The sequence below is a fragment of the Melanotaenia boesemani genome, chromosome 6, assembly GCF_017639745.1.
Source record: "Melanotaenia boesemani isolate fMelBoe1 chromosome 6, fMelBoe1.pri, whole genome shotgun sequence".
NCBI lineage: Eukaryota > Metazoa > Chordata > Actinopteri > Atheriniformes > Melanotaeniidae > Melanotaenia > Melanotaenia boesemani.
This window is the reverse complement of record NC_055687.1, coordinates 12,980,880-13,005,044: the sequence shown is the minus strand read 5'-3', so window position 1 is coordinate 13,005,044 and position 24,165 is coordinate 12,980,880. Positions and strand designations below refer to the sequence as shown.

At 38.3% G+C, this 24,165-nt stretch overlaps 1 protein-coding gene across 1 annotated transcript; it reads right to left on the bottom strand.

The window, feature by feature from the left end:
- Window positions 1-10,465: 10,465 nt before the first annotated feature.
- rragca (Ras-related GTP binding Ca) lies at window positions 10,466-23,442 on the bottom strand. The gene is made up of 7 exons (XM_041987873.1): window positions 23,056-23,442; window positions 20,631-20,834; window positions 19,566-19,765; window positions 17,236-17,350; window positions 15,519-15,661; window positions 15,068-15,216; window positions 10,466-13,046 (listed from the first exon to the last, which is right to left on the bottom strand). Exons 1-7 carry the CDS (start codon window positions 23,236-23,238, stop codon window positions 12,892-12,894), a joined length of 1,149 nt encoding a protein of 382 aa, XP_041843807.1. The 5' UTR covers window positions 23,239-23,442; the 3' UTR covers window positions 10,466-12,891.
- Window positions 23,443-24,165: the final 723 nt, after the last annotated feature.

Below are 24,165 nucleotides of genomic sequence, written 5' to 3'. Positions count from 1 at the left end.
TCCCACTCTTCAATACAGCACATTCGACTCCTGCTGTAACTCCTAAAGAATTCCATAGACATTAAAAAGAGCTGCTTAATTGTTTTTGTTTTATTTCATAACATTTTTTTTAAAAGCTCAGAATCGGCATGTCATTGCTGAGGCTCTTATCACATTCGGTAAACTTGACTTTTTAAAATTTACTCATGGCAGCTTTCAGCTATGATGTTGGTGAATAAAGAAAAGCCTGACTTGCATGTAGCTGTGGCACAAGACAGGCTGGTCCACTACGCTGAAGGTTCTGATCCACACCTCGCCTCAACTAATTAGCTGAGGTAATGTGCTGGGAGGGAGTAAGCTAAAGAGTGTACATACAAGCACAAACATCATATCACATTAAAGCATCATACACAAACTCGTGAAAAATACACACTTTTAGCATTTTCATACACATAAATGTATACACACACATTAAATCGCAAATGCACATATGCTCCATAAGCTACGACAACTGCAATCACTATAGAAATGCACAGCATAGGTGCATCACAGCGGGCCAGTAATAACACTCCCACTTGTTCAAACCCAAATCTAATTAAAAAAAAATCTAATAACAAGTGATAATGTTTTTATTTTTAGACTATTTCAGAACATTTTATGGAGCAGATCTAAAAGTTTGAAGTACATCAAGTTTGGGGACTATTCTTTGAAGTCTGATCTACTATTTGCCATTTTGGTTAAATCCATTTTTTTCCCCCCTGAAAACTACAATTTCCAGCATTTTGTCATTTTTCTTTAACCTTTTAACTGTCTGCTGTAGCATTTGGTAGATTTTTCAGCAATCACATAAAAAAAATTGTGGAAATAAACCTATATGAGCCATCTCTACCACTTGGTTAAGCTAAGTAATGCAAAAAAAGTGTTTGTCTTCCCATTACCATTTCATGTTTTTGCTATTTAACTATTCTTACAATATTATTAACTGTTACTTAAACTATTTAATAAAAATATCAATGAACCTTGTTATAGCTATTGTCCAAAAGAAAAGAAAAAAAATGTAAAGAAACATTTTTCTCTGGCTTTTTTAAGAGATTAATGGAAAATTTGACTGCATTTTGATAATAAAATACAGGCTAACACATCCATCGACAAAACTTTAAAGCGGAAAATGCCAGAAAATTCCGGTGCAAATATAATCCACCTGAAACAAACTGCAATACATTTAACTTAATATAATGTGAGAGACGGAATTTACATGCATGATTACAATTAAAAAGTTTTCAGGGCTGCACTTTGTAAACCGCAGATGCTCAGCATCTCACAAAAACCAATGTCCCCTGCTGAAGTTCAACGGATGGCTTGAGTTGATTAAGCTAAGTTGCAGTTTGTTGTCTAACTTAATATACTTGGGAAGAGGCATTATTTATGCTTTAATAGTGTTTAACTTATGAGTTATTGATCTGGTAAGTTTGAATCCCTGAAGCAGATGCCGTACACCTCTGCTTCTGGGAGAAAGGTTGTTCGTTCTGCAGGCTATTTCTGAACACAATGTAACTCAGTGTTTGTACAAGGTATGCCAGGCTTAATACTGGTCAGACTCATATCAAATTATATTCAATCAATTTCAATTTACATGCATGATTAGAATTAAAAAGTGAGTAAAACCCTGACAAAGAAAGTCCCTCCTCGTGATTTCCCATTTCTCAGCTGTTCAAAGAGGAGTGTGGTTACTCATGCAAACTTAGAGGTATTTATGTGCAACTAAAGTGGAAATCTGACATGTCCACCCCTAATCTCCTTCAGGGTTAATTTTTGCATCAGACTTGTGCTGCTCTAATGACTGGCCAAAGAAAAGGCCAGCTGGAAACCACTGATCCTTCACCTCTCTTCCATCACTTTAGCTTTCTATCCATTCATCCCCCCACTTTTCTGCCCCCCAAAACATCCCTGCATACCCCATAGTCCTGCTCTGCATACAGCTATTAGCACTTCTCTACTACTAACCTTCTCTCTCAGCTCACACCACCCCCTCCCTTTCATCAGCTGTATCCTTTCTTCCATCTCCCCTCTTCTCTGCTGCTCTCTTTTTCTCAGCACCTGTCACTTTTCCCTCTATTCTGACCTGCTTTTTCCAACTTTGCGTTCTTCCATCTCTTCCTCCCCATCTGCTCTTTGCCAGTCACTTGCTTTCTCTTCTTTCCTGATTGTCGTTTAACTTCCTCCACCCAGTCTCTCTGTCACCACTTTCTTTCTCTCTTTTCCAGCATTTGTGCATGTGTGTGTGTGGGTGAGTGTGTGTTTGTTCGTTCATGTCAGCGTTCAGCGCCTCAGTGGAGACAGGGTTTATTGGGGTAATGCATTTATCACTGCTGCAAGCCAGGGCCTCACCTCCTTCTTTGAGCCAGTGAGTAATGAAAATAGGATCACTTCTGACAACACTGCAACACACACATACACACAGTGAGTTACACAAATGTACTGCTCGACACACACACACACACACAAAGCAGCAAACTACAAAAATGCTCAGATTTAAACATATATGCTAATAATCACCTCCAAAAATCAAACGTAATGCATGTGTGAACAAACTTAATGAGACACTCTGCGTAACTTTCACAGTAACTAACTTTCACTGGCACCCCTTTTTATTCCTAATTCTTCCCCTAAATATTTTACTGAGCTTTTGTTTTGGGAAATTAAGTTAACATATTACTCTAAGCAGCTAATTAACAGTGTTTATTTAATTACACAGAAATGAGAAGCATGATCCATGGAATATGTAAATATGATCTGAATTCCCCTTGAGTTACACTATCTTCTCATCTGCCAGGATGTCTTTAAAAATGGATTGTTTAATTATCTTTTCTGAGGGCTGAATGAAAAATATAATCTATTGAAATAATGATGATCTTATCCAAACTTAGGTTCCTAAGCTCATCACAGCCTAAACAATGAGCAAATACTTTACATTATTTTACAAACTCAACCAACAAGAAAATACTACTTCAATTTCTATTACAACATAAAGTTTAAAGAAATAAACAAGTTTTGATAGCATTTCTTAATGAATTCTTAATGAATTTTGCTCTCCTTGCCATTGTAATAAAAAAATCTTTATCTTTAGATTTCTGGTGAAATCTCAGGGAAATGTGTTTGGCTATTTCAGCTGGGGTTTCCTCAGGAAAAAGAAATCAGGTAAGGATCAAGTGTTAATGGCCAGGGGTGCCTGTCTAATCTCATTTGTTCTAGCAGTGTCGGGAAGGTGGGGGAGGTCTTCACTAGTTTAAAACGATACCATCACCAAAGGTATTCCAGCTAGGCTCAGATTGGCCTTGACAGGACAAAACATCGCCGCAGTAAATGACTCCAGCACCTCCCACTACATCAAACTCAGGAGGACAAGGTCAGATCAGCATCGACATAAAGTTTAATCTTAGAAAACAAACTTCTCTTCAAACTGCACTCTCAAACACAGTGTAATGCAGTGAGGGGAAAGTGTTACAAACACACCAAGTACTACATGGAGAGTCCAAGTCAAAGGACTGCTGACTAATGTGCCGAAATGGTTGGAAATACTCTGCGGTACTGCAGATGGCAGAGGTATTTGTTATTCATATGGCCCTCAAGGTGCATCCACATGGATTGTGTGAAAGTGTGAGTTTTACTCGTGCATGTCTATGTGTGTATGCTTTTTGTGTGAGAGGAAGTGTGTGTTATGCTGCATCCACAGAGCTGGAGATGCCATTAATGCTTGCTGCTGATCGCTTTCCTGTATTTAAATAACAATAGTGCAGTCAGAGAAAGCATCGGTGTGAATCCAACCTGCAAAACACTGAGGAGCTGCAGGCCCTGTGCATGTATGTGTTTGTGCATGAGCAAGAAAGAGAGAAAGTGAGATTAGGTGGTCTTGCTTATGCACTAGCATCCACATACAAATGAATTAGTGAAAAGACAAAAAAAGACATTGAAGGCGAGTGAAAGGCCTGCTCATGGTGCTACGTATAAAGCTGAAAACTAAAGGAGACAGAGCTTTCTGTTCAGTGGACCCCAGACTCCGGAACTCCCTTCCTTTGAACTTGAGATTGGTGGACTCTGTTAAGTTTTAAAAGTCAATTAAAAACACATCTTTTTAAATCAGCTTTTTATTAATTTCTCCTGTTTGTAAGCATTGTTGGCTCTTGTGAAGCACTTTGTGGTTTTATATATTGAGTGGTGCTATATAAATAAAGTTTTACTTAATTAATTTCCTTTGCCAGAGCTTTTTTTTTTTTCTTCTTTTACAACAGTAAAGTAATGGGGCATGACACATAATCCCAGATTGTAAATGGATTATACAGTTTGTGATGGGGGGGTGTTGGAGTAATTGAATATTGAATTTTCTAATTTGCAACTGTGGATGCATTATTATCTATACCTTTATAATTATCCCAAGGCCATGCTGTTAGGTTGGACAGTATTTTTACATTAAGATAGCTTGATGTCTGATGTTTTGTTTGGGGTTTTTTTTATGCTGGAGCTTATGCATTCTGCACAGAATCTGTGAATAATTTAGATTTCTGTCACTTTCTTGCACACAACCTCGGTCCTAATAAAGATCAAGTAATCTTAATATTTTATTTTTGCACTTCAAATAGTAGCCTTACAGTATTTTCTGTACCTTGGCCCACTTTGGAGCTACATTTACAAAACATCTAAACTATAAACCTTGACTGTCTAACCTTTAGACAAACCACAGTTTTTTTTTCAGCCCCACAAACAGTACACACATATAAGGCTGACTCATTTTTTTAGCTTGTGTGGACCAGAGGGTGCATGTGATAAAGTGAAAGATGAGTACACATTTATGAAATGTTTACTTTTGTAAATGTCCTCACGCAGTTGGTACTAAAATATACAGCTGACAACTTCAATCTGTCTCTTTGTACCTCTGTGAAAATGTTTGCTGTCAGAGTACACCCACTCATACACAGATATACACACAGTCACTTTTAGCACATGCACATAACCTGACTGATCAGGCTCAAGCTAATAAAAACTAAGAGACAGTGTGTTGCTGTCTTGTGGAGCCACTTAAATACAGGGCTGCAGCAGCTGGACCATCACCATCAGGAGAGCTCAGCTCTGGCCTTTCTCTGCTGGAGCCTTACACTGCGGCACACACTCCCACAAACCAGCCTGTTTGTGTGGGTGTGAGTTGGTACTCCTTGGTTGTCATTACTTGGCCACTCTAGTGTGCTCACTTTTCTTTCCATGTTGGTACTGGTTTTCCAACTTTTGGTTTACAGAAAAGGAAAGGACCAGCTCACTCCTGTTCTGAATGCATTAGCACACATCACATTTTCAATCTGGGCCTCAGCACAGGTGCTCAGCAAGGCTACTGAATAGTAACATAAAGTGTAGAGGCAAGTGTGTGTGTGTGTGTGTGTGTGTGTGTGTGCAAGGGAGTTTTAAAATACCCATACTCCTGTCCAGTGCTGATAAGTTGTGTCATGAAAACTTCCAGGGCAGACAGCAGGGTCATTAGCATGACTGCCAGATTAAGAAGCAAGGAGGAAGGACAGAAGGAAGAAGGAAAAGGAAGAAGGAAGGAAAAGTAAGAAAGTCAAGTCAAGTTTGCAAAAAAACTTGACTTGACTCAAAAACAAGTGAGCATCCAGTCATACATGTGCACATACAGTACAAAAGGAAACATGTTCCTCTGTCCTCTCTGTGTCTCTCAGCCACTTCTACATATGATGATTGACACCCAAACATTCTGCGGCACGTTAATCAAATGCAAATCAGTGAATGGTTTAGAGACAAGGACACTGATCTGAATCATGCTACTTAACACCTGATGGTGACTCCTTTGCAAAAACTTCTCCTTAAATCGAGAATAACATGCAGAGATTCATGCTTTCATAAAACAGGTTATAGCACATAAAATAGTTCTTCCATACAGATAAATGTATGCAAATTAAACTAACTCAGAAGCAAGAAGCTGCATACCCCTAATATTTTTCATGTTTAGACTTACTGTGTGTAATAAATTCAACATGATGATATACACTGCAACAGTCCTCAAATGACAAATAAAAGACAACATGTCAGCTGAGATGATTAAATATATATGAAAGCCATATTTTCCTATGTATGAATTTGTAGATCTTAAAAGTTAAGCTTGTTTGACTTGCAGAACAATAGATGTGTCCTTGCAAATTATGCAAAATTTGAGGTCTTAGGTTTTAGTGGTACAACTGATTACAGTACCTACCCACCTAACCCAACTGCAACTACCCTTTAGTTCTCCTCCTTGTCCCTAATTTTACCAATCTACAATGCAATCAATTTGAAAAGTTTCCTTGATTTGATCAAAATAGACAAACCACAACCACAACAGAAAATCAATAAAGCTGCAAATCGGGTCAAGTGAGCATCCTTAGAAAGTAGGTTGCTAACCTGTTTCAAACACAATAAAAACCAGGATTTAACACTAAAAATATCCAAACTCAAGTCTTCTTCAACAAACACAGATGCAACTGCAAGACAAAACGACACTGCAACGTCACAACTGTCTGGTTTCTCCTTAACGCTAATGAGCAAGTGTGAGAGGGAGTGTGTACCCTGATTAGCCTGGCAGCATCAGTGTCAGACACTCAGTGGGGCGTCCACAGCTCAGTATGTGTGTATATGTGTGTGTGTGGTGTATTTGAGCATTTGTATGGCTGCCAGTTTCTGCTCTGTCTTTTTTCATGCATCCCTCTCTTCTTCACGTTCTTCATTTTCACTCTCGTTTTCTAAGCTCCAAGAACTCTGATCCTTGCATTCGCTCAGTCTGGCAAATGACTGCAGGGGCTGACAATCCACTGTCAGCATGTGCCGCCACAGTCAATAACGCTGTCCCATGTCACCGCACTACACTGGCTAAAGCTCACATTTCTTATCCCCCCAAAAAACTGCTGCTTAACAGCCCCAGTTTTTTTTTTTTTTTTGGCCTTTGCCAATCCTGTTAAAAGCATTGCTGTATCACGCATCAAACCCCACCCTGACACATTTGTGGTTGTCCAAATGACCAGAACACCCATGGTTCAAGTGAATATAGCATAATTTAAGTCCAATAGTAGCACCCAGTGAAATTTGGAACCAAATGTGATGCACTTTTCACGATACCCCTGAATTCTAAGCAAGTGATGGGTGACTGATCCAGCTGTCTTGCTGTAACAAGACGAGGTCATGTAGGCTATACTCAAATACACACGTGCAAAAGCATGCACGCATACACATGCATGCATGCAGGGGGTGCAGCAGAGCTCAAAGTGTTACCAAGAAATCGTACTCCATGATAATCCACTTCTCTATCCTGTTCCATTAACCTCACTGTGTACACACACACACACATCCTCCTACTTTCAGCTCACACAAGGCCTCTATACGCATACACACACACCCACACACACACATACGTCTGCTAGTATCAGGCCCTGTGTTGTCCAGCTCTATTGTATCTGCATGAGGCTGAGATAATGGCATCTGTCGCTGCTCCTTTTGTCAGCGCTGTCCCCGGTCCCTGCTCACTGCTGGTCCCCATTAGCTGGCTGCTGGCCCGCTGGCCTCTCTGCTCCACGCTCTGCTGCCTGACCAGAAAATACAAGAGACGCCTGTCCTTTCCTCTAACTCCTGCTTCTGTTGTCTTTTTTCCTCCACTCTTGTCCTCATACAGATCCTCCTGTTGCTGCAGATCGAGGGCGGTAGGATAGTTTAGCAAATGGGAGAGGTGTCAACTCCAAAGCAGAACATTAGTGGCAGGTAGATGTTGGAGGATTCTTTGAAAATGTGAATTTTCAAAGGATGAATCATTTGTGTTGATACCCCAGTATATTGTAAAATAATCCCCCTACTCCAGGGTTTCCAAGATGTACTTCTAGTATCTGTTAAAAAATAAAACTACATTAACAACCCAAAACATTAATGATCCTCATTATCAATCAATATTTAAATTGTTTTCTCATCCAACCAACTCATCATCAAATGTTATAAAACACTGAAACAAACAATTTTTTTTTAAAGCAAGAGAAAAATACAGTCCAATTAAGAAGTATTTTATGTGTCTGTAGCACAACATAGCTACATGGCCATGATTGTAATGTAATATCTATTATTTTAACAAACTGTAGCTTTACCCTTGTGCATATTACTGGACATTAGTGCCTTGAACATTTGACTCTTGCAAAGGAAAGCATTGTTCTTTACCAGCAGTACTGCCATCAAAATGTCACAAACTTGTCTAAGACATGGTGTCTGTTGTACAGTAATGTCAGACCACCTCTACATCATTAATCTCAGCAGCAACTTGTTTCGTCTTCTCTGCATAATTGCACACACTGGAGCTTCCCTGCCTCACAATATAACAAATGTAGTCTGTATTACATCTGTCACCTATCTGAGACGTCTCACTAAGTCTCATCATTTTCCCCTCATCTCTCATAAGCACGGCTAATAAAATGTTAAGATGGGAGATAGTACACTGCTGACTGAGTTTTATTAAGAACGTAATGGCAATATCACTGTTGTAATGATTCAAAGAGATCTAAGATGAAGGGTGGACCGGCCTGCGGAAGTGAGCATGACATCACAGGCAAAAGTGTGTTCTGCTTGCTTTATTTCATTATATTGGTTAAGCCTCCTCATTAGAGACGGGGAACAAAGCAAAGCTGCCGTTGATAAAGCAAGGCAATTTCAGCCACTGCTTCAGTGCCAAATTACAGTTGTACATCATGCTGCTCCATCAGCACTGCTTCCTAAACTTCTCTTACATCTCCGTTTTCTCCAGCCCCCTGAATGTGGAAGGACTTTGTATGTAGATGTTGATCTCCATGTTGCCTGCACTGTGAAGCAGAAAGACTGGCAGAAGTGTGGGAGATAGCCGCTGAAACAGCAGACAACAGCCCCACCTACAGATGGTAATGAGTCAAGGTGTCAGTTTATATTTGACTTGTTCCATGGCTACAGTTTTATCTTAATGGTTTAACTATTGTCGGTTGAATAATCAAAAATAAGCATGGGGTACAGATGTGGTTTTACTCTAACTGTTTGCTATAGACTTTTTTTGGTGATAGCTTACAGGACTAAGTTTTTTTTCTACAACATAAGAACAATTATGTTTTTTTAAAGTGACACTGGAAAAAGAGTCTTTTCCCATAAAAGTTTTATTTTCTTTGGTGCTACACATTGTGATTATTTTTGTCTCACACATCATGGGTATAAAAACATAAATAAGCTCTAAAAAGTTCATTTCTGCTTTTGGGTTTCATTGCCTGAAATCACTTTTTCATATTATTTATTTTAGGAATAAAAAAAACATGTAGTTTTTGAAGTGCTCATTGAAGTGCATCATGGGTTCTGCATAGACCCCGAGGCCTGATAGAAACAGCTCTGCAGTGACCTTCAAAACATGATAAACATGACCCATCCCCAAAGCTGAATATGAAGTGACTTGTAGATCAACAAACCATCAGGTTGACAGGCCTAACCTATCTGCCATTAGCCCATCGAGATATCACACTTTGCTTTAATTCACCATCTTTCAGAGTGTCACACTTTATATTCCTTGGCATGGGTAGGCCACATGCAGATGCATAATTTATCTCAAATTAGCGCCTATTTGAGTAAGCATCAAAGCAAGGCGGCTAAGGTTGGAGGAGAGCTTAAGGAACCGCAGGGAAACCATCGGCAGGATTAATGCAGGAGATTTTTATAAGAAATTACTGGCTTAATGAAGTGGATAAAAAAGCTGTCAGTGTTTTATTGCATCTAAATTGTGTGGAAGTGGTGTTTAGCTGTCTCGCCTACTCCCCACATAATGGGTCGTGACAGTAGCTGTGAGGCTTATTTAACTTAACTGGTGAATAACTTGGATGGTAAAGCTATTCAGACTTATTTTTATATGCACTAAACCAGTGAGGTACCTCTTTTTTCTCTCCCCCTTTTCACTTATTACAACACAATCAGAATGAAAGACAATTTAACAAACATTAAATTAACATTTCCGCTGATTTTATCTTGAAATTGTTTGATAAAATTAAATGTTATTGGGTCATTTTGATGTTTATTTTTAAATTATCCGAGTCATTCATTAACTAAAGCCTAACCCTATTTGATCAATGAGTTATCCAATTTATTCTATTGTACAGCCAGTAAATGACGGGTTCCCACTTTTATTTCAAATGCTGTTAAAGAGTCCTGTATAATTCACCACACGTCCAGCTATTGATGCATGCTTGCAAAAACAGGTTTGTTTTCTCATCCCCAGCACCACCGACATTGCAGGGAAGTGTTTCAGCAGTCCTGCAGCACCATCTTGTGTTTGCTTGCAGTGTTGCATTCTTTACATGTAGGAAATAAGCAGGCATGCATTTCTAATTACACAAGTTTTTATCCTCATAACATTAAGATAATCTGCTTTCTTAAATGTCCTCTTTTAATTCTCAATGAATAAAAGAACAAAAACAGTTTAATAGTCATTTATTTCACACAGTATTGCATCACAATGTATGAAATCAATCATCCATCTCGGTTCGGTTGTGCAACAATGAAGAGGTGACTTTATTTTTAGGCGACTGTTGAAGACCAACTTGACATTTTGGGCCTTGCTTTTAACTAAGAAGCTCCCCATGTACGTTGTACATTTTATTCAGGAAAGTTATCTATACAATGTGGTAATTCTGGTTCCTGGAGGCTGTACTACAAAGCAGATTTAACATATCCAGAAGGTCTTTTATCTTGCATAACTACTCCTAATCAAGAGCTTGCCAACAGCTCTGGTTACTAACTCAGCAAGTGAAACCCTGGTTTTCCAGTTCTGGCTGTGGGAACATTTATTTTTAAGGGGTGACGCTGGCAATGATGACCAATCAAACCTGGATCTGGAGCTTAATAGAAAAGAGGGGGAAACCATCCAAAAGAAAGGAGAAAACAAATGTTTTTATTACTGGCTGAAAACGACTGAAACAGAGGCAGGAAGTAGGGCTTCCAAAAAGGAAATGCCTGACAAGGGGAATATAATTTATAGGGCTTATCAATATCACTGCCTGATCGTTAAAGCACTTTTAGACTTGCCTCATATTAAGACTGTATAACTCATTACAAGCCTATTGTTTTAGATACAACATTCAATACAAAGCAAGATAGAACTACATGTGTTCCTTTTCCTTTTATTTTTTAATTTCATCCAGGATACAAAATTACTGTTTCTTACTGTTCAATAATTCTAGTTACCGTGAAAAACTATTTAAGCTGGATGTTTTAAAAAAAAAAATGAGGCAATTTGGTGACTGTGATACATTTATTGCTCCTCCACCGTATGGAAGGATCATAAAAGGTTGAAAAGCTCAGAACAAATCAATCTGTTTTAAAGAAGTATTTCTCTCCAATGATATCTTGGTAAAGCCAAAAAGGTTTAAGGTGGTTATAAACTGCTTCTGCTGCCTTACAAACCCAGACTTAAACCTGAGGTTACCTCACAGAACCACTAATCCTGCTTCGTAGTACACATCCCTGCAACCAGATCTCAGCTCTGATAGACAAAAACAGAGAAAAGAAAGGCATGGACATAGTACACATCACTGTTATAGCAACAATTAAGTTTGGTCTTTTTCTCCATCTTTTATTTATTTTTTTTTACTTAATTTTATGCACGCTCTTTGATTACAATGAGCAGTGTTACGCTGATAACAATACAAGTTAACAATATACTGATGTATACATGCTTGGAATGGGTGTGTTTTTGGTTTTGTGAACCCCTGTGATCAAACCAAACACAAAACATAAGATAAACAATTTTGTGCAGGTCTGAAACTGTTGGTTGAAATGCATGCAAGTTGCAATCAGTCCACATAAGAAGCCCAAAATGCCCTCTTATCAGTCCTGCATCTCTAAATTTCTCTAGTTTTAATTGCGCCATATTTTAAGTGGCTCGGATTTGATTAATCAAGTTGGCAGTGTTTGTACAATAACTGTTCAAATTTGTACCAAAACTCCTTTTCAGAACCATCATAAAGCCAATAAAAAGTCTGATTTTCAATGGAGCAAACAGAAAAATTACCATCAATGATTGAAAAGTGTTTTTATGCTAAGCTGCTGTTATCAAGATGAAGGGCACTCTGTAAAGATCCTTCACTGCAGACAAGGGGCCCAGTCTGGGATCTAATCAAAACCTTTCATTGAAACACACACTCATACATACAGATGCTTAAACACACACACAACCAAGTTAGATGAACAGCACAATCCCTTTTCAGTCTGCTCACAAACCCTTGTTTTCCCTTCACGAGTGGAACCAAAAAGCGAGTTTTGGGCAGCATTCAGGTAGGGTGAGGTGAGTGGTGGTGAGAGAAAGCTTGCACTGCAGTCAAGCTTTATCTACTTAAGGCCATCTCTGAACATCTGTGGGTTAGGACGAGCAGTTCACATCCTCCATCTTTTTTCAGCACAGAAGTAGTCGGGTTCATCATTAGACAAGATCCTGACATCACAGTTTGTCCAGCAATGGTCAGAAGGTGTTTTTCTTTCTCACATTGAGCCAGCAGCAAATTATAACAGCCTCCAGCTGCTTTAGGAAATCCAAAATATGATCCGGAACAGTTTTCCTATCCAAGTGTCCTCACAGCCAACAGTGCTTTACATTCACCTTTGACAGATGTCTGAGTTTCCTCTCTGTCTTAGCCTGACCCCTCTGTGCTCCAGTACTGCTTCCACTCTCTCTTGGCTTGAGGCCTCTCTCAGTGCTTTAGGTGTCGGGAGCAAGGTGATTGTGACTGGTGCGCTGGTGAGCGCCAGCTTAGTAGTCTCTCCTCAACAAGCTCCCTAACTCCTTTCCATCTTTCCTTTCCTCTACCCTCTTTTTGCATCTTTTTTGTTATCTTGCATCAGTGTTTAGACAGTGTTGCGCGGCGTGCCATTCAGAGCGACGGCCTTGTTGCTGGGCGAACCCACTGCCTGTGGGCCTAATGGTCGCTGAGTGGAAACGCCCACCTCAAACACTTCATGGATGGCCTTCCGGAAACAGTGGAAGTTGTAGTCTATTAATCCTGGGACAAAAAAAAAAAGAAAGAAAATATATATATATAAATGTATCTTAATTTCACTTTTTTAAATTGTTTTAAGAAAAGAAAAGCTACCTAAAAAATCTTGAGATTAAAAATATATAAAAAACCTGAGGTTTGTTAAGAAAATTTAAAACTATTCGCCAAAAACCGGACATTTCTCAGTCTGTTAGGGAACTAGAACGACATAATGTTTTTACTGTTTAACCACACACTTTAAGTTACTGAATTTGCATTATATTTATCAATAAAAAGAAATAAGGTTATTTGAATAAGAACTAATAACCTGTGGGAGCACCATCACTGTGTAAATAAATAAACTTTTGGTTGCACTGATAATGTTATGGTTTGAAGTTGGCACAAAGTGTTAATAACTTTGGGAATTCAGCACAATAAATTATTATACATGAAAAGCAGAATTCAGTACTTTTGGAACTTGACCAATACTACAGACTCTGCTGTTGTAATTGAACAAGTAAGTACACTATTTTCTCCTTAATGCACAGGAGTGTGTAGCAGCATATGGCACTACAGGAGTAGCACAATGAAAAGTGCTTTATAAATAAAATTTGATTTGATAACTGGAGATTAGGGCTGCACAATTAATCGGATTTTGATCGTGATCACGATTTTGGTGGCTACAATGAAATGAATCTGATCGTCAACAATATTTACATTCAAAATGCGACTCTGCTGCATGCATCTCTGATCACATACATTCTCAACCTGTAGTCTGCCAACCACCAGGGGGCGAACGCAAGGCCAAAGCTTCATTAAGCTGTCTAAATAACGAGGGCGCAGTGGCGCATCGCTTTTACAGTTGACAGCTAGTTGTACTCAGTGTTGCCAACGTAGCAACTTCGTCGCTATATTTAGCGAGTTGTCAATCGCCTCTAGCAACTTGTTTTTTAAAAAAACAACAAGCGACAAATCTAGCGACTTTTTCTGGTGATATTGGAGACTTTTGGAGACTGACGTGAAAAAGCGTATAGTTTACTCTTCAATGAGGACTGGGTGCTGCGCAGACCCCTCCCCCGTCCAAAAGCACTCAGTAGAGGCTTGTTCCTCACGCAGCAGCAGCTGCATTCAGAGCAGGAGATGATCGCGTCTGTTTCATGAGCAGGCTGAAAATTAAACGTACATAGCTGCTGCTAGATAATCCCGCGCTGGCTTACTGTCAGATATTAATGTTTATTAATGAAAAGTGTGGACATAAACATTAAAAAAGTTAAAAGTGTTGTGACATGTTGTAGACTCCTAATTAAAAACAATTACACTTAAAAAATTTAAACTTAAAAAATAAAGAAAATATTGACTGAAGAATTAAATTTTGTAATTTTTTTGCTGTTCAAAACATTCTAGGTTGTCTTTTCTTCAATTTTTGCCTTTCTCACAACATCCCTCTCCATGGTAGCATCCCTTAAAACTGTATATACTAGTGATGGGATGTTCGGCTCTTTTCAGAGAGCCGGATTTTTTGGCTCCCAAAAGGCTCTTGATTTAGCATCTTTTGTAGCCCCATAATTTACATTAACTTCTCAAAAATGAATGGTAAATGTATTATATTTTTTATCATCTATTCTAATTTAAAGTTTAATTTTTCACAAAAAATTGTTGCCACATAGTTTGTTTATAATTGGTGCAATAAAAATACATGTTTTTCCAAACACGGTGAATAATCGTGATTAATAATCGTGATTACAATATTGATCAAAATAATCGTGATTATTATTTTGGTCATAATCGTGCAGCCCTACTGGAGATACAGGACATTAAACTAACACAATATCTGAGTCTATCCTTCTTACCAGGTTAAGATGATCCACTTCTAGAGACAGCCATAATAACAGCCACAACCACGGCATATTTTACCATATCTGCTTCTCAATGTTAATTTTGGTACGATTTATCATTTCAAACCTTTATAGGCTGATGCTGATGATTTCCTAGTATCGTGCATCTGTAGTTCTGTGTTCTTATGAGTTTGCATGTAGGTGTAAGCCTACCTTTGCGCTCAAAGCTCTCTTCTCGCAGGATGCAAACAAGAGCCAGGAACTTGGTGACCTCTTTGAGGTATAGCACAGTGGTGTTGTTGAGCTTGATGATGGCCATGGACTCCTTGTCGTAGGCACTACCGCTGCCATCCTCCCTCAGACTAGAGCAGCATAACACAATGTAATGTTCAAGATTAGAAAATAAATCCCAACTCATCTCTGAGGTCATTAATTATGTATTATTCAAGCTTTGCTTAAGTAAAAACACACTCCGACAAGACGTGGTTGAGCTCCACTGTTTATCGAAAGGATTTAAAGGATCAAGTAAATGTGCATTTAAAAAAGGCAAACCAACTCCATGGGCACTATTTACTATCCTTCTTGCTCACTTAAAAAAATATATATAAAAAAAGTGTGTATCAGAGCAGAGAGCCCTCCAACACAACCACTACAAAATACTCACCCATATATGCAGGAGACGTCGATAACCACATCAATCATATCACAGCACAGTTCGTAAGACTGCATGTCTACAGGCGAGCTGTCTGTGGCAATGTAGATTTTACTGACCACATCAAACAGAAAGGCCTTCTCAATCCCTGAATTCTGACATTGACAAGAAGAGGAATAAACAGAGGAGTTAGGATAGATCACACGGTAAAGAAATAAGGTACAACCATCTTTTACCGTAGATACTTGACTATAGGACTGTCTTTAAGTTTTGGGTCAAATAATTAATGTGCCATGAAAATCGATTCAGATTAATATTATAATTAAGGACTAACTAATTAAGCTGTTTCAGTCAGTCCTCATACTTCCCATATGTTTGTGTGTACAGTATTTAAGCTGAATTCATAAATATAAGATATGATTCAGAGTGCATTTGCTAGTTGCAATGTCAGCACAAATAGTCCCGTCTATGTGCATTATCCATTAATAATCTGAATAATCCTGTTATTAATGATGTATGATGTTTTGATCCAGTAGGAATTGTTCAAATGCCCCACAGAATTCCTCTCGACATCTGATCACTGCCCTTTCCCACCATACATCCACTAAATACAAATAACAGGAAGAGTAGCACTACACAGAGACAGCAGGTCCTTCCCCAGCTTTGTTCTTCATTATAAACAGTACCCTCAGGATCAGCTGCTTATCGCAGCATGTGAGAAGCCACAGCATCACAGAAGAGATGTTGTGTTTTTATTACATTACATTGATTTTAGCAAATGCTTTTATCCAAAGTGACATATAAGTGCGGAGTGCAATTACTGCACTTAGTAAGTTTGCAACAGGCTTTTAGTTCAGAGGAGTCTGAATATTAGCTGGGAGTGGTCATAATAGCTCAGCACCTTAGAGTTCTAAGAACTAAGAAACAAAAAATCAATCCGTAAATCCAAACTTATGGTTAATAAACACACTCATGTATTCATTAGTCATGCTCAGAGTATACCATCTATGCTCACAAATATACATAACTTGTGTTGAAAATGGTGTCAGGAGAGGAGAAGGGTTACCATGTAAAGGAAAAGTACCAATACACACAACCTAACCCAACTCTTGTAAATAATTTCAGACAAGTCAAACAACATGGGTAAAACTGAGAGGCTCTGGTCTTGTTTAAGTAGAAGTCCTTAAATGAAACATTAACACTAAAGCCTTCCAAACACCTCAGAAATTAAGCAAACATTCACAGGCTGCCTTAAACTGCAGTACCTAAAAAAAAAAAATATTTACACATTTTTGTTATGCTTTTGAACTTCACTGGGTTATACAGAAAGGGGTTGACATTATTCACAGGACTCTCACAGGTATAAACAGGGCAATAATAAATATATTGATCTTGTAATCTCAATTATCCGACGTCCGGAAGAAACTAAGTCTTATCCAACTAAAACTAGATTTTAAAAAGAGATATCAATCTCTTTCTATAGTCTTAAAATTTTTTAAGACTAATGCAACTTGATGCGTCAGCAGTAACATGTGTAAATAATAAATCCTCTGAACTCTTAATAAGCTTTACAATTAAAGCAGCACACAAACATGTCTTGAAAAAGCTTCAGGCTGGAGGAACTGCTTGCAGTATTATAGCCTCAAGGGAGGCAGCGACTCACATAATAGTTGTCACACAAGGATGATATTTGTCAATAACAAAAAATAAGAACAAGCTGTCTACTTACAGAAATGAAAATATTTAAGAGGTTCTCCAAGGTGGGGAGCTGTGGGATGAGCTTCTGCACCACTTTGCTGAAGGCCTCAAAGATGGAGTGGTCATAGATACTTGTCAAGTAAAAGCTGAATAAGATGGGAAAAAAAAGGAAGTGAATAAGCAACACTCACAAAAGACGCTTCCTCAAAACGACCATAAAACAGGTAAAAATACTGACAGTCACAAGCTCCAGTGACAAATAGATGTGAGATTGAATAAGTGTCACCGAGCATTTTTAGATTCAGATGTGAAAGCACAGGAGTAAAACAATTAACCTGCACAAAATGTTTTTTATCTTAAGGCTGTAAAACTGGTTGTGCATGACTTATGAACTCTGTTTACAGAGGTGTTTAAATAAAACCTCAGTGTCTGAGGAAGGAGTGACTTGAGCCAAATGGAACGGTCTGCATACGCTTTGCAAAGCCTCGGTTTTACACACCAGAGAACCACATGGCAGAGAGAAAAAAAAATGTCCTCTGAGCGGCAACATAATATATCCAGAGGAGCTCTGGTTGTCTGAAATAAATAAACAACACGCCACCCTACATAAAACACTGCAGCGCGGGCCAACACAGTCCTCATATAGTCAGCAAAGCTGCTGTGGAGCCAGCCGGGCTCAGTGTGTTTAACGTTGTACACAGCAGTAAACAGCTGATCCTGACGTCTTTGACTTTTAGAGCAGAGTTAAAAAACATGCAGTTTCATTTTTTTTTAATTATTTGATTTATTTTAATCAAGAAAATCTCAAAACTATTTAAACGTCCTAAGCAGCAACCAAAAAGATGTGTGAAAAACGTGACTAAATTATCTGTTTAACTATTGTTCAGCATTGCTGATGCTCTCAGTGTTGCCTGAGACCAAATTTTTGCCTCTTATTTTACACCATTTGTGAATAAATACACTGCAAACTTAGTTAACATTGTAAAATGGAGAACAGCTAGGTTTTGGAGGATCGCTTAATCTGTTTTTTTTTTTTTTTTTTGCCAAATTAACATAAAACAGAGTGTGAACTTTGTACAATGAGATAAAAGAACACAAACCAAATGATAGATAAGAGCTTAAACTTTCTTTCTACATCTAAAATGTGTCTAAACTTTGGACTTGCGGTCAAAAATAAGCTCTGGTATCTGAGGCGAGGGTCACAGTTTCTTCATTAGGAGGCCAGAGTGTAATCTCACAAGAACAAGAGAGTATGCCAAACATGCAGCAGATAAAAGACTAATGTACGTCAGTGAAAACATGTTATTCATTTTCTGTTAATCACTCAGAATTCAGTACCTATTAATCAATTCCCATAAATTATTGAGACTCAAAATTTGTTTCATAACCAAGCTTTTGTCAGTCCTGAATAAGGACAAACTTTGTAAACAGAAAAATTATTGTAAACGCTGAATTCTTACAAGATTTTTGACAGATTTAAGCCTTTTTATAATGCTACTAAGATGTCATTTTAAGACCATTTTGTACAAACATTTATTGAAATAGAGGCAACTAAAAGGAGCTGAAACTAACTAAATCTGCTTCCTTTATTTAGTGTAATGACTGCAAGGTGTAACTGTTAGTACAACTCTGCATCTTCCGCTGATCATGATGTCCTACAGTTAGAAGAACTTCCTGCACACAAAACAGTGAGCCTATAGACTTGAACTTGTGTTTATCCATTCAGTCTACACTTTCCAATGACTAATTATCTCAGCTGTAACAGCTACTAAATGTAACCAGACAACTGTCCCCCAAAAAGAGAACAGTGTTGTTATGGTTCAACTACTTATAAAAATCAAATATCTTATTGCATTTAAAAAGACTTAAGATGTTTTTTAATGTCATGTTTTTAGACAAATTAAGACATTTAGACTTCTTAAGGATGCTTTTGTGTGTTTACATATCACAAGCACTAAACCTGAACATCTAGGCAAGAACAAAAAGGAGAGGGGGGGGTTACCCTTCTGGCTCAGTATACCATCAAAACAGGCTGATGGAAATACAAAAAAAAAGAAAAATACTGAAAACTTAAATCATATAATGTATTTAGGCTATAACTACTTTCCAGAGGACCAGTCATATGGGTGGAAACCATCATCATTGTAACTAAGAAAGTGGAGCAGATGTGGCTTTTGTTGTATCTATTACATCATAAAAAAAAAGGCCATTTGTACCATTTTAAATATAATATAATTTACCTGTCCAACGGATAACCAGAAAACTTGCAAACACCCTTAACCGCACATGTATGATTATGTTTGTGTATGTAATGTTCTTCTTCTGCCCTGTGCAGATGATAAAATGCTCGACAAGACGTACCTAAGATGCAGCTTCTCTAAACTTGCATCTGCCAGATCATCATTGGCTCTTTGATGAATGTCTCTTTGTGTTTCGATCTTGTGATCATCCGACAAGCCGTCCACTTTATGGATAAACACCTCGAAGTTTATCTCTGGATTGACCCTGTAGGCCCGAGACACAGTGAGATGGAGCCTGCCCAGAGCCTCCACATAATCATCCTAAAACCGAGAAGATGAGACACCAATAGTCAAACTTAAAGAGCAGTGATCATTTGACAAATGACATTTGCTTTGCTGTTAGTAGTAGTACACATATAATGTTTTATAATACAATACAGCTACATCTCACAGCTTAAAATATAGAACAGGAAACAAAACAACACCCCCCAAGGCCAAAAGCCATCAATACAACGAACAAAGAAATCAAGACACTTCTATTTAAAGTTGCTACAGCGACAACACTTCACTACACCCCAGGCAACTATTAGCTGCAGCTTAGGGTTAGATGAACATGTACATTCTCATAAGCTGTACACCAGGTATGAGGAAATGAACCTCTGCCTTGTCTTTCCCAAACAGCAACAGGAAAACCGCTTAGCTTTCATTTCACTGTGTGACCAACTGCTGAAACAATGATGCACCTTGAGTACAAATAGGCCAAACAATCAGATTAGCTTTGGCTCATGTTTCAGCTGAGCTAACTTCTTGAAAGCACTCATGATCATGTGAGTAGCACTGGCATAAAAACCACAGCGTGTAATTTATCTGGGCTGTTCATCGTAGAGTTCGCTCAAGGGTTGAAATGGGCCTCTGTTTTAAATTAACAGTAAGCACTTTACACAAGCGTGCTCCCACACCTTCAGAGTAGAAAATAAATGTGACGGTGGTTCAGAATATTGTCTGGTTTGTAACTGTTGCATAAAATTCCCATTTGTAACCCAGAAGGAGAAAGGAAAAGCTCAATTCAGCTTGTTTAGTCAGCACTTTTGAAACCTAATAGCTCTTTCCTGCAGGTTTAAATAACACTAGCTATACAAATAATAACTTCTTGCATGCCAAATAAAGAACAGTTTCTGGTCTTCACCTGAGCATCAATGACAAAAATCAGAGCCCCTGTTCCTCTGAAAATCATCTCATAGTCAAAGGTGGGGTCAAAAAAGTCCACTTGGCCGGGGAAGTCCCAGATCTGAAAGTTGACAAAGGAGCTGCTGGAGATGTCGTCCTTGTAGATCTTGTTGGTGCTCTCCAGAAACAAGGTCTCATTGGGAGACATTTTGTGGAACACCACCTGAAATCAGAATTGTGCTCATGATTCAACAGAATAAATGCAGATAGCTTGTTTTAATGATTACATGTATGAAATGTGGAGGCATAACTGCACTGAAAATAATAATAAACCAAAAAAGGAAGTCAGAATACTGCTAAAAGTTTGATGGGTTATACTCAGCCAACAGTGGACCAGCAAGTTACTTTTCAGGGATGAGGGCAGAAAATAAGCCAATATCTACAGACCTTCTCTTTAGATAGGACACAAGCAGCAGAAAAATATAGAGCTAATATTTCAGTTTGGACATTTTGCCTTTAATTAACCAGTTTACAATGAAGGACACTCAGATTAGGCAGTACTGACTGTGATCACCGGACAGCCACATGCTCCTGATCAAAATTTCAATACTGCATTCAGGGCTTTGTGATCTGTTGCTGACCCACCAAACATGGCTACTTTTAGTCAAATCTGCCAGCTTACTCTATTTTCAGAATGTGCCATTTTGTGGTTTATCTTACAATTAACTTGGTATCTATTTAAAATAAAAAAAAGAAAGAAAAACTCCCCATCTATGATTGTTGATGCATAATTTTATGAATCTGGGCTTCAGAGCAACAGGTTGAGACATACAGGAAGACATACAGGAAGAACCCCCCCCCCATCCCCCCACCCGTAGTTACATAGAGGATGATGTACTTAATCATTTCATTGGAAAGAATACCACAACAGGAGTGAAATTTGATATAATAATCCCAACACAAAGACATCATCTGGATGTCACATGTTAAAAAAGAGGGCAAGGGGCAAAACAACACTGCACACACATCCATCTGATGCAACCCGTCCCTCTACTCAGCACTTTCAACTGCATGCTCTGACTTAACATATATTATGTCAGCAGTTGCCAATTGTGCAATAGTTGGGTATTAATCAGAATCCGGATCTAATGAATGCTCTACTGGATGGCAGAGGAGAGCCTGTACCACCACTGCTATTTTGAATCAGTGTGTGGGACCACAAAGATTACAGGCCGATGAACCAGCAAAAAGCCAAATCACATGTTTTTCAGCCCAAACTGAGAGCTTACAGAGGAACATTAATCTTAGACTTGAGGTTGAAGGGATTATAGCAAACACAGCACTAAAGGGCCTGAACACTTCAGCACAGAAAATGCCATTCTTCTCTTTCCTCAGGCTACATACAGCATATTCTACTTCCCTCTGAATTATGTCATAAATAATAAAATAAAATATCAGTAGGGTACAACTGCACCTCATTTATTATTCAACCACAGCTTTATCTTCTGAGTTACAAACCTTGAAAATCACACTCCCAAGATGCCCAACCTTCCAATTTAGGAGTGTGAATTACACAAAAGAGAAGGTGGGTGGACAATAAATATCCAAAATCTTCAGATCCCCTGAAGTTTACTACGTTTCAAAAGGTTTTGCCAAAGTGATTAATCACAGTGATTTGATTAATCGAATCATCAAGAGCTCATTATTTCAATGTAAAGGTCAGAGTTTAAAAGCTCATCTGCACTAAAATTGATTTCGAGAGGATTATGATAAATCCCACGTACTGTATGAGTGTGACTATTATTTTATCTACTACAAAAATCCCAGGAGTAGTTGCACTGGTAGCTTGTGAACATAAGGGGAACCTTAGGCTGCAGGGTGCATTAAAAAAATGCACAGGGAAGCTGGTGGGGTCTAAGTAGAGGCTAAAAGAATTTATTTCTCCCAGAGCCCCTCTTCTAGCTAGCTTATAGAGGATGTTGATGTTGCACAATGACACAAAGATTCAAAACAAAGATAAAAATAAATAATAAAAATGAAAGGTGTGGCCAGTTTGTCACGTGAAACCCAGACATCAGACTTGCTGTGCATCTGTGTTGGGTGGGACTAATATATTTGGTATGTTAGACAAGTTGTTAACCAAACAGTCACATGCTACATGTCTACTTATCAATAAAGATGCACGAGTGTCTCTGTCCCCCTAGTTGATAATTGGTCGTTGCAGATAATGCTAGCCAACACTGAACGCTAACTTGCCATCATCCTTTTTAAATTTTACACTCCCATGTAGCAAAACATGTTATCTGCTGATTGATAGCGATCATCCCGTGCCACATGCTAAACTAACTCGCTAGCTATTTTGGCTAACGTCCCGTTTACTCCTGTGAGGCAGAGAAAGGCGGCGCTCGCCTCGAAAAGCTAACAGTTTCCAAATATCTGCTTACCTTTTGTATCGATGATTTGCCACTTCGTCTCAAACCCATTAGCAGGATTCTTGGTTTGCTATCGGATGGAGCCGGGCTGTCCTCAATGTCGGCCTCCTCCTCACCATAACCGAAATCTTTGGGGAACGAGTCCGTAACCCCATAGCTGTCAGCCAGCTGTTCCACCTCGTACTGAATCGACATTTTGACCTAACGACGGTCGCTTTCCCTATTTCCCCCCTTAGCCGTCGCTCACCACAGCCGTTTTTAGTATCAGACGATGGGTCCTCACTACTGGCGTCTCGTTTTGAAAATCAGTTTGTCGATATTAGCCAAGCTACTTAGAAACACAGAGCGTGATCCCACTCATTTCCTTAGGATTTCATCTCCCCTGAAAAAAAAAAAGAAAAAAAAACACCCTTAGGTTCCACCACTTGATTCTGATAGGCTGTATCGATTACAACACGAAATACTATTGGCTGAAGAATCTGTCATTCTTCTGAGGTTTGTCGCTGTCACCTGACTAGTACTCAGACTTGTTTTATGACCTAGCACTGAAATAACAAGAATATGAACACTTTTATTATTTGACAACAATTTAATAGTGTTGCAATTTTGTTACAAAGTCTTATAAATTGTTAGCTGTCAGATGGGAACATTTAATGAAGAACGTTCAGCAGTAATCAAACAGAAAGTGTAAAGTTTTATTATATGACATTACCAGCAGATGGAGATATGTCACTAAGTAGACGCAAGTCAAGTTGAGACCTTCATGGTCGTTATAGAATGTAGGAACTAAAACATAATTCTATGTTATTTTAATTCATTTAATTTGCACCAATATTGATATTATATGTACATATTTTAATGTAATATTTTCGATGTATGATTTCCTAAGCTGTGTTTCTTAATAAATAACAAATAATAATATGTATCTAAGCTTTAATTGCTTTCAGGAGTTTGTAAATATATATATATATATATATATATATATATATATATATATATATATACATATATATATATATATATATATATATATATAAAATCAGATTTATTTATTTATTTAGTGAGTTTCTCTTTCTGCATCAGCGCTGAAAAAAAAACCGTACGGGTGTACGTATGTTCTCA

Coding starts and splice junctions, on each gene's coding strand:
- rragca (XM_041987873.1), bottom strand. CDS start 23,238: ATGTCGATTCAGTACGAGGTGGAACAGCTGGCTGACAGCTATGGGGTT. Junction 19,766..20,630: donor TTTTTGTCATTGATGCTCAG/GTGAAGACCAGA, acceptor TCTCGGTTTTAG/GATGATTATGTGGAGGCTCT. Junction 15,662..17,235: donor TCTTAAATATTTTCATTTCT/GTAAGTAGACAG, acceptor TGTCAATGTCAG/AATTCAGGGATTGAGAAGGC.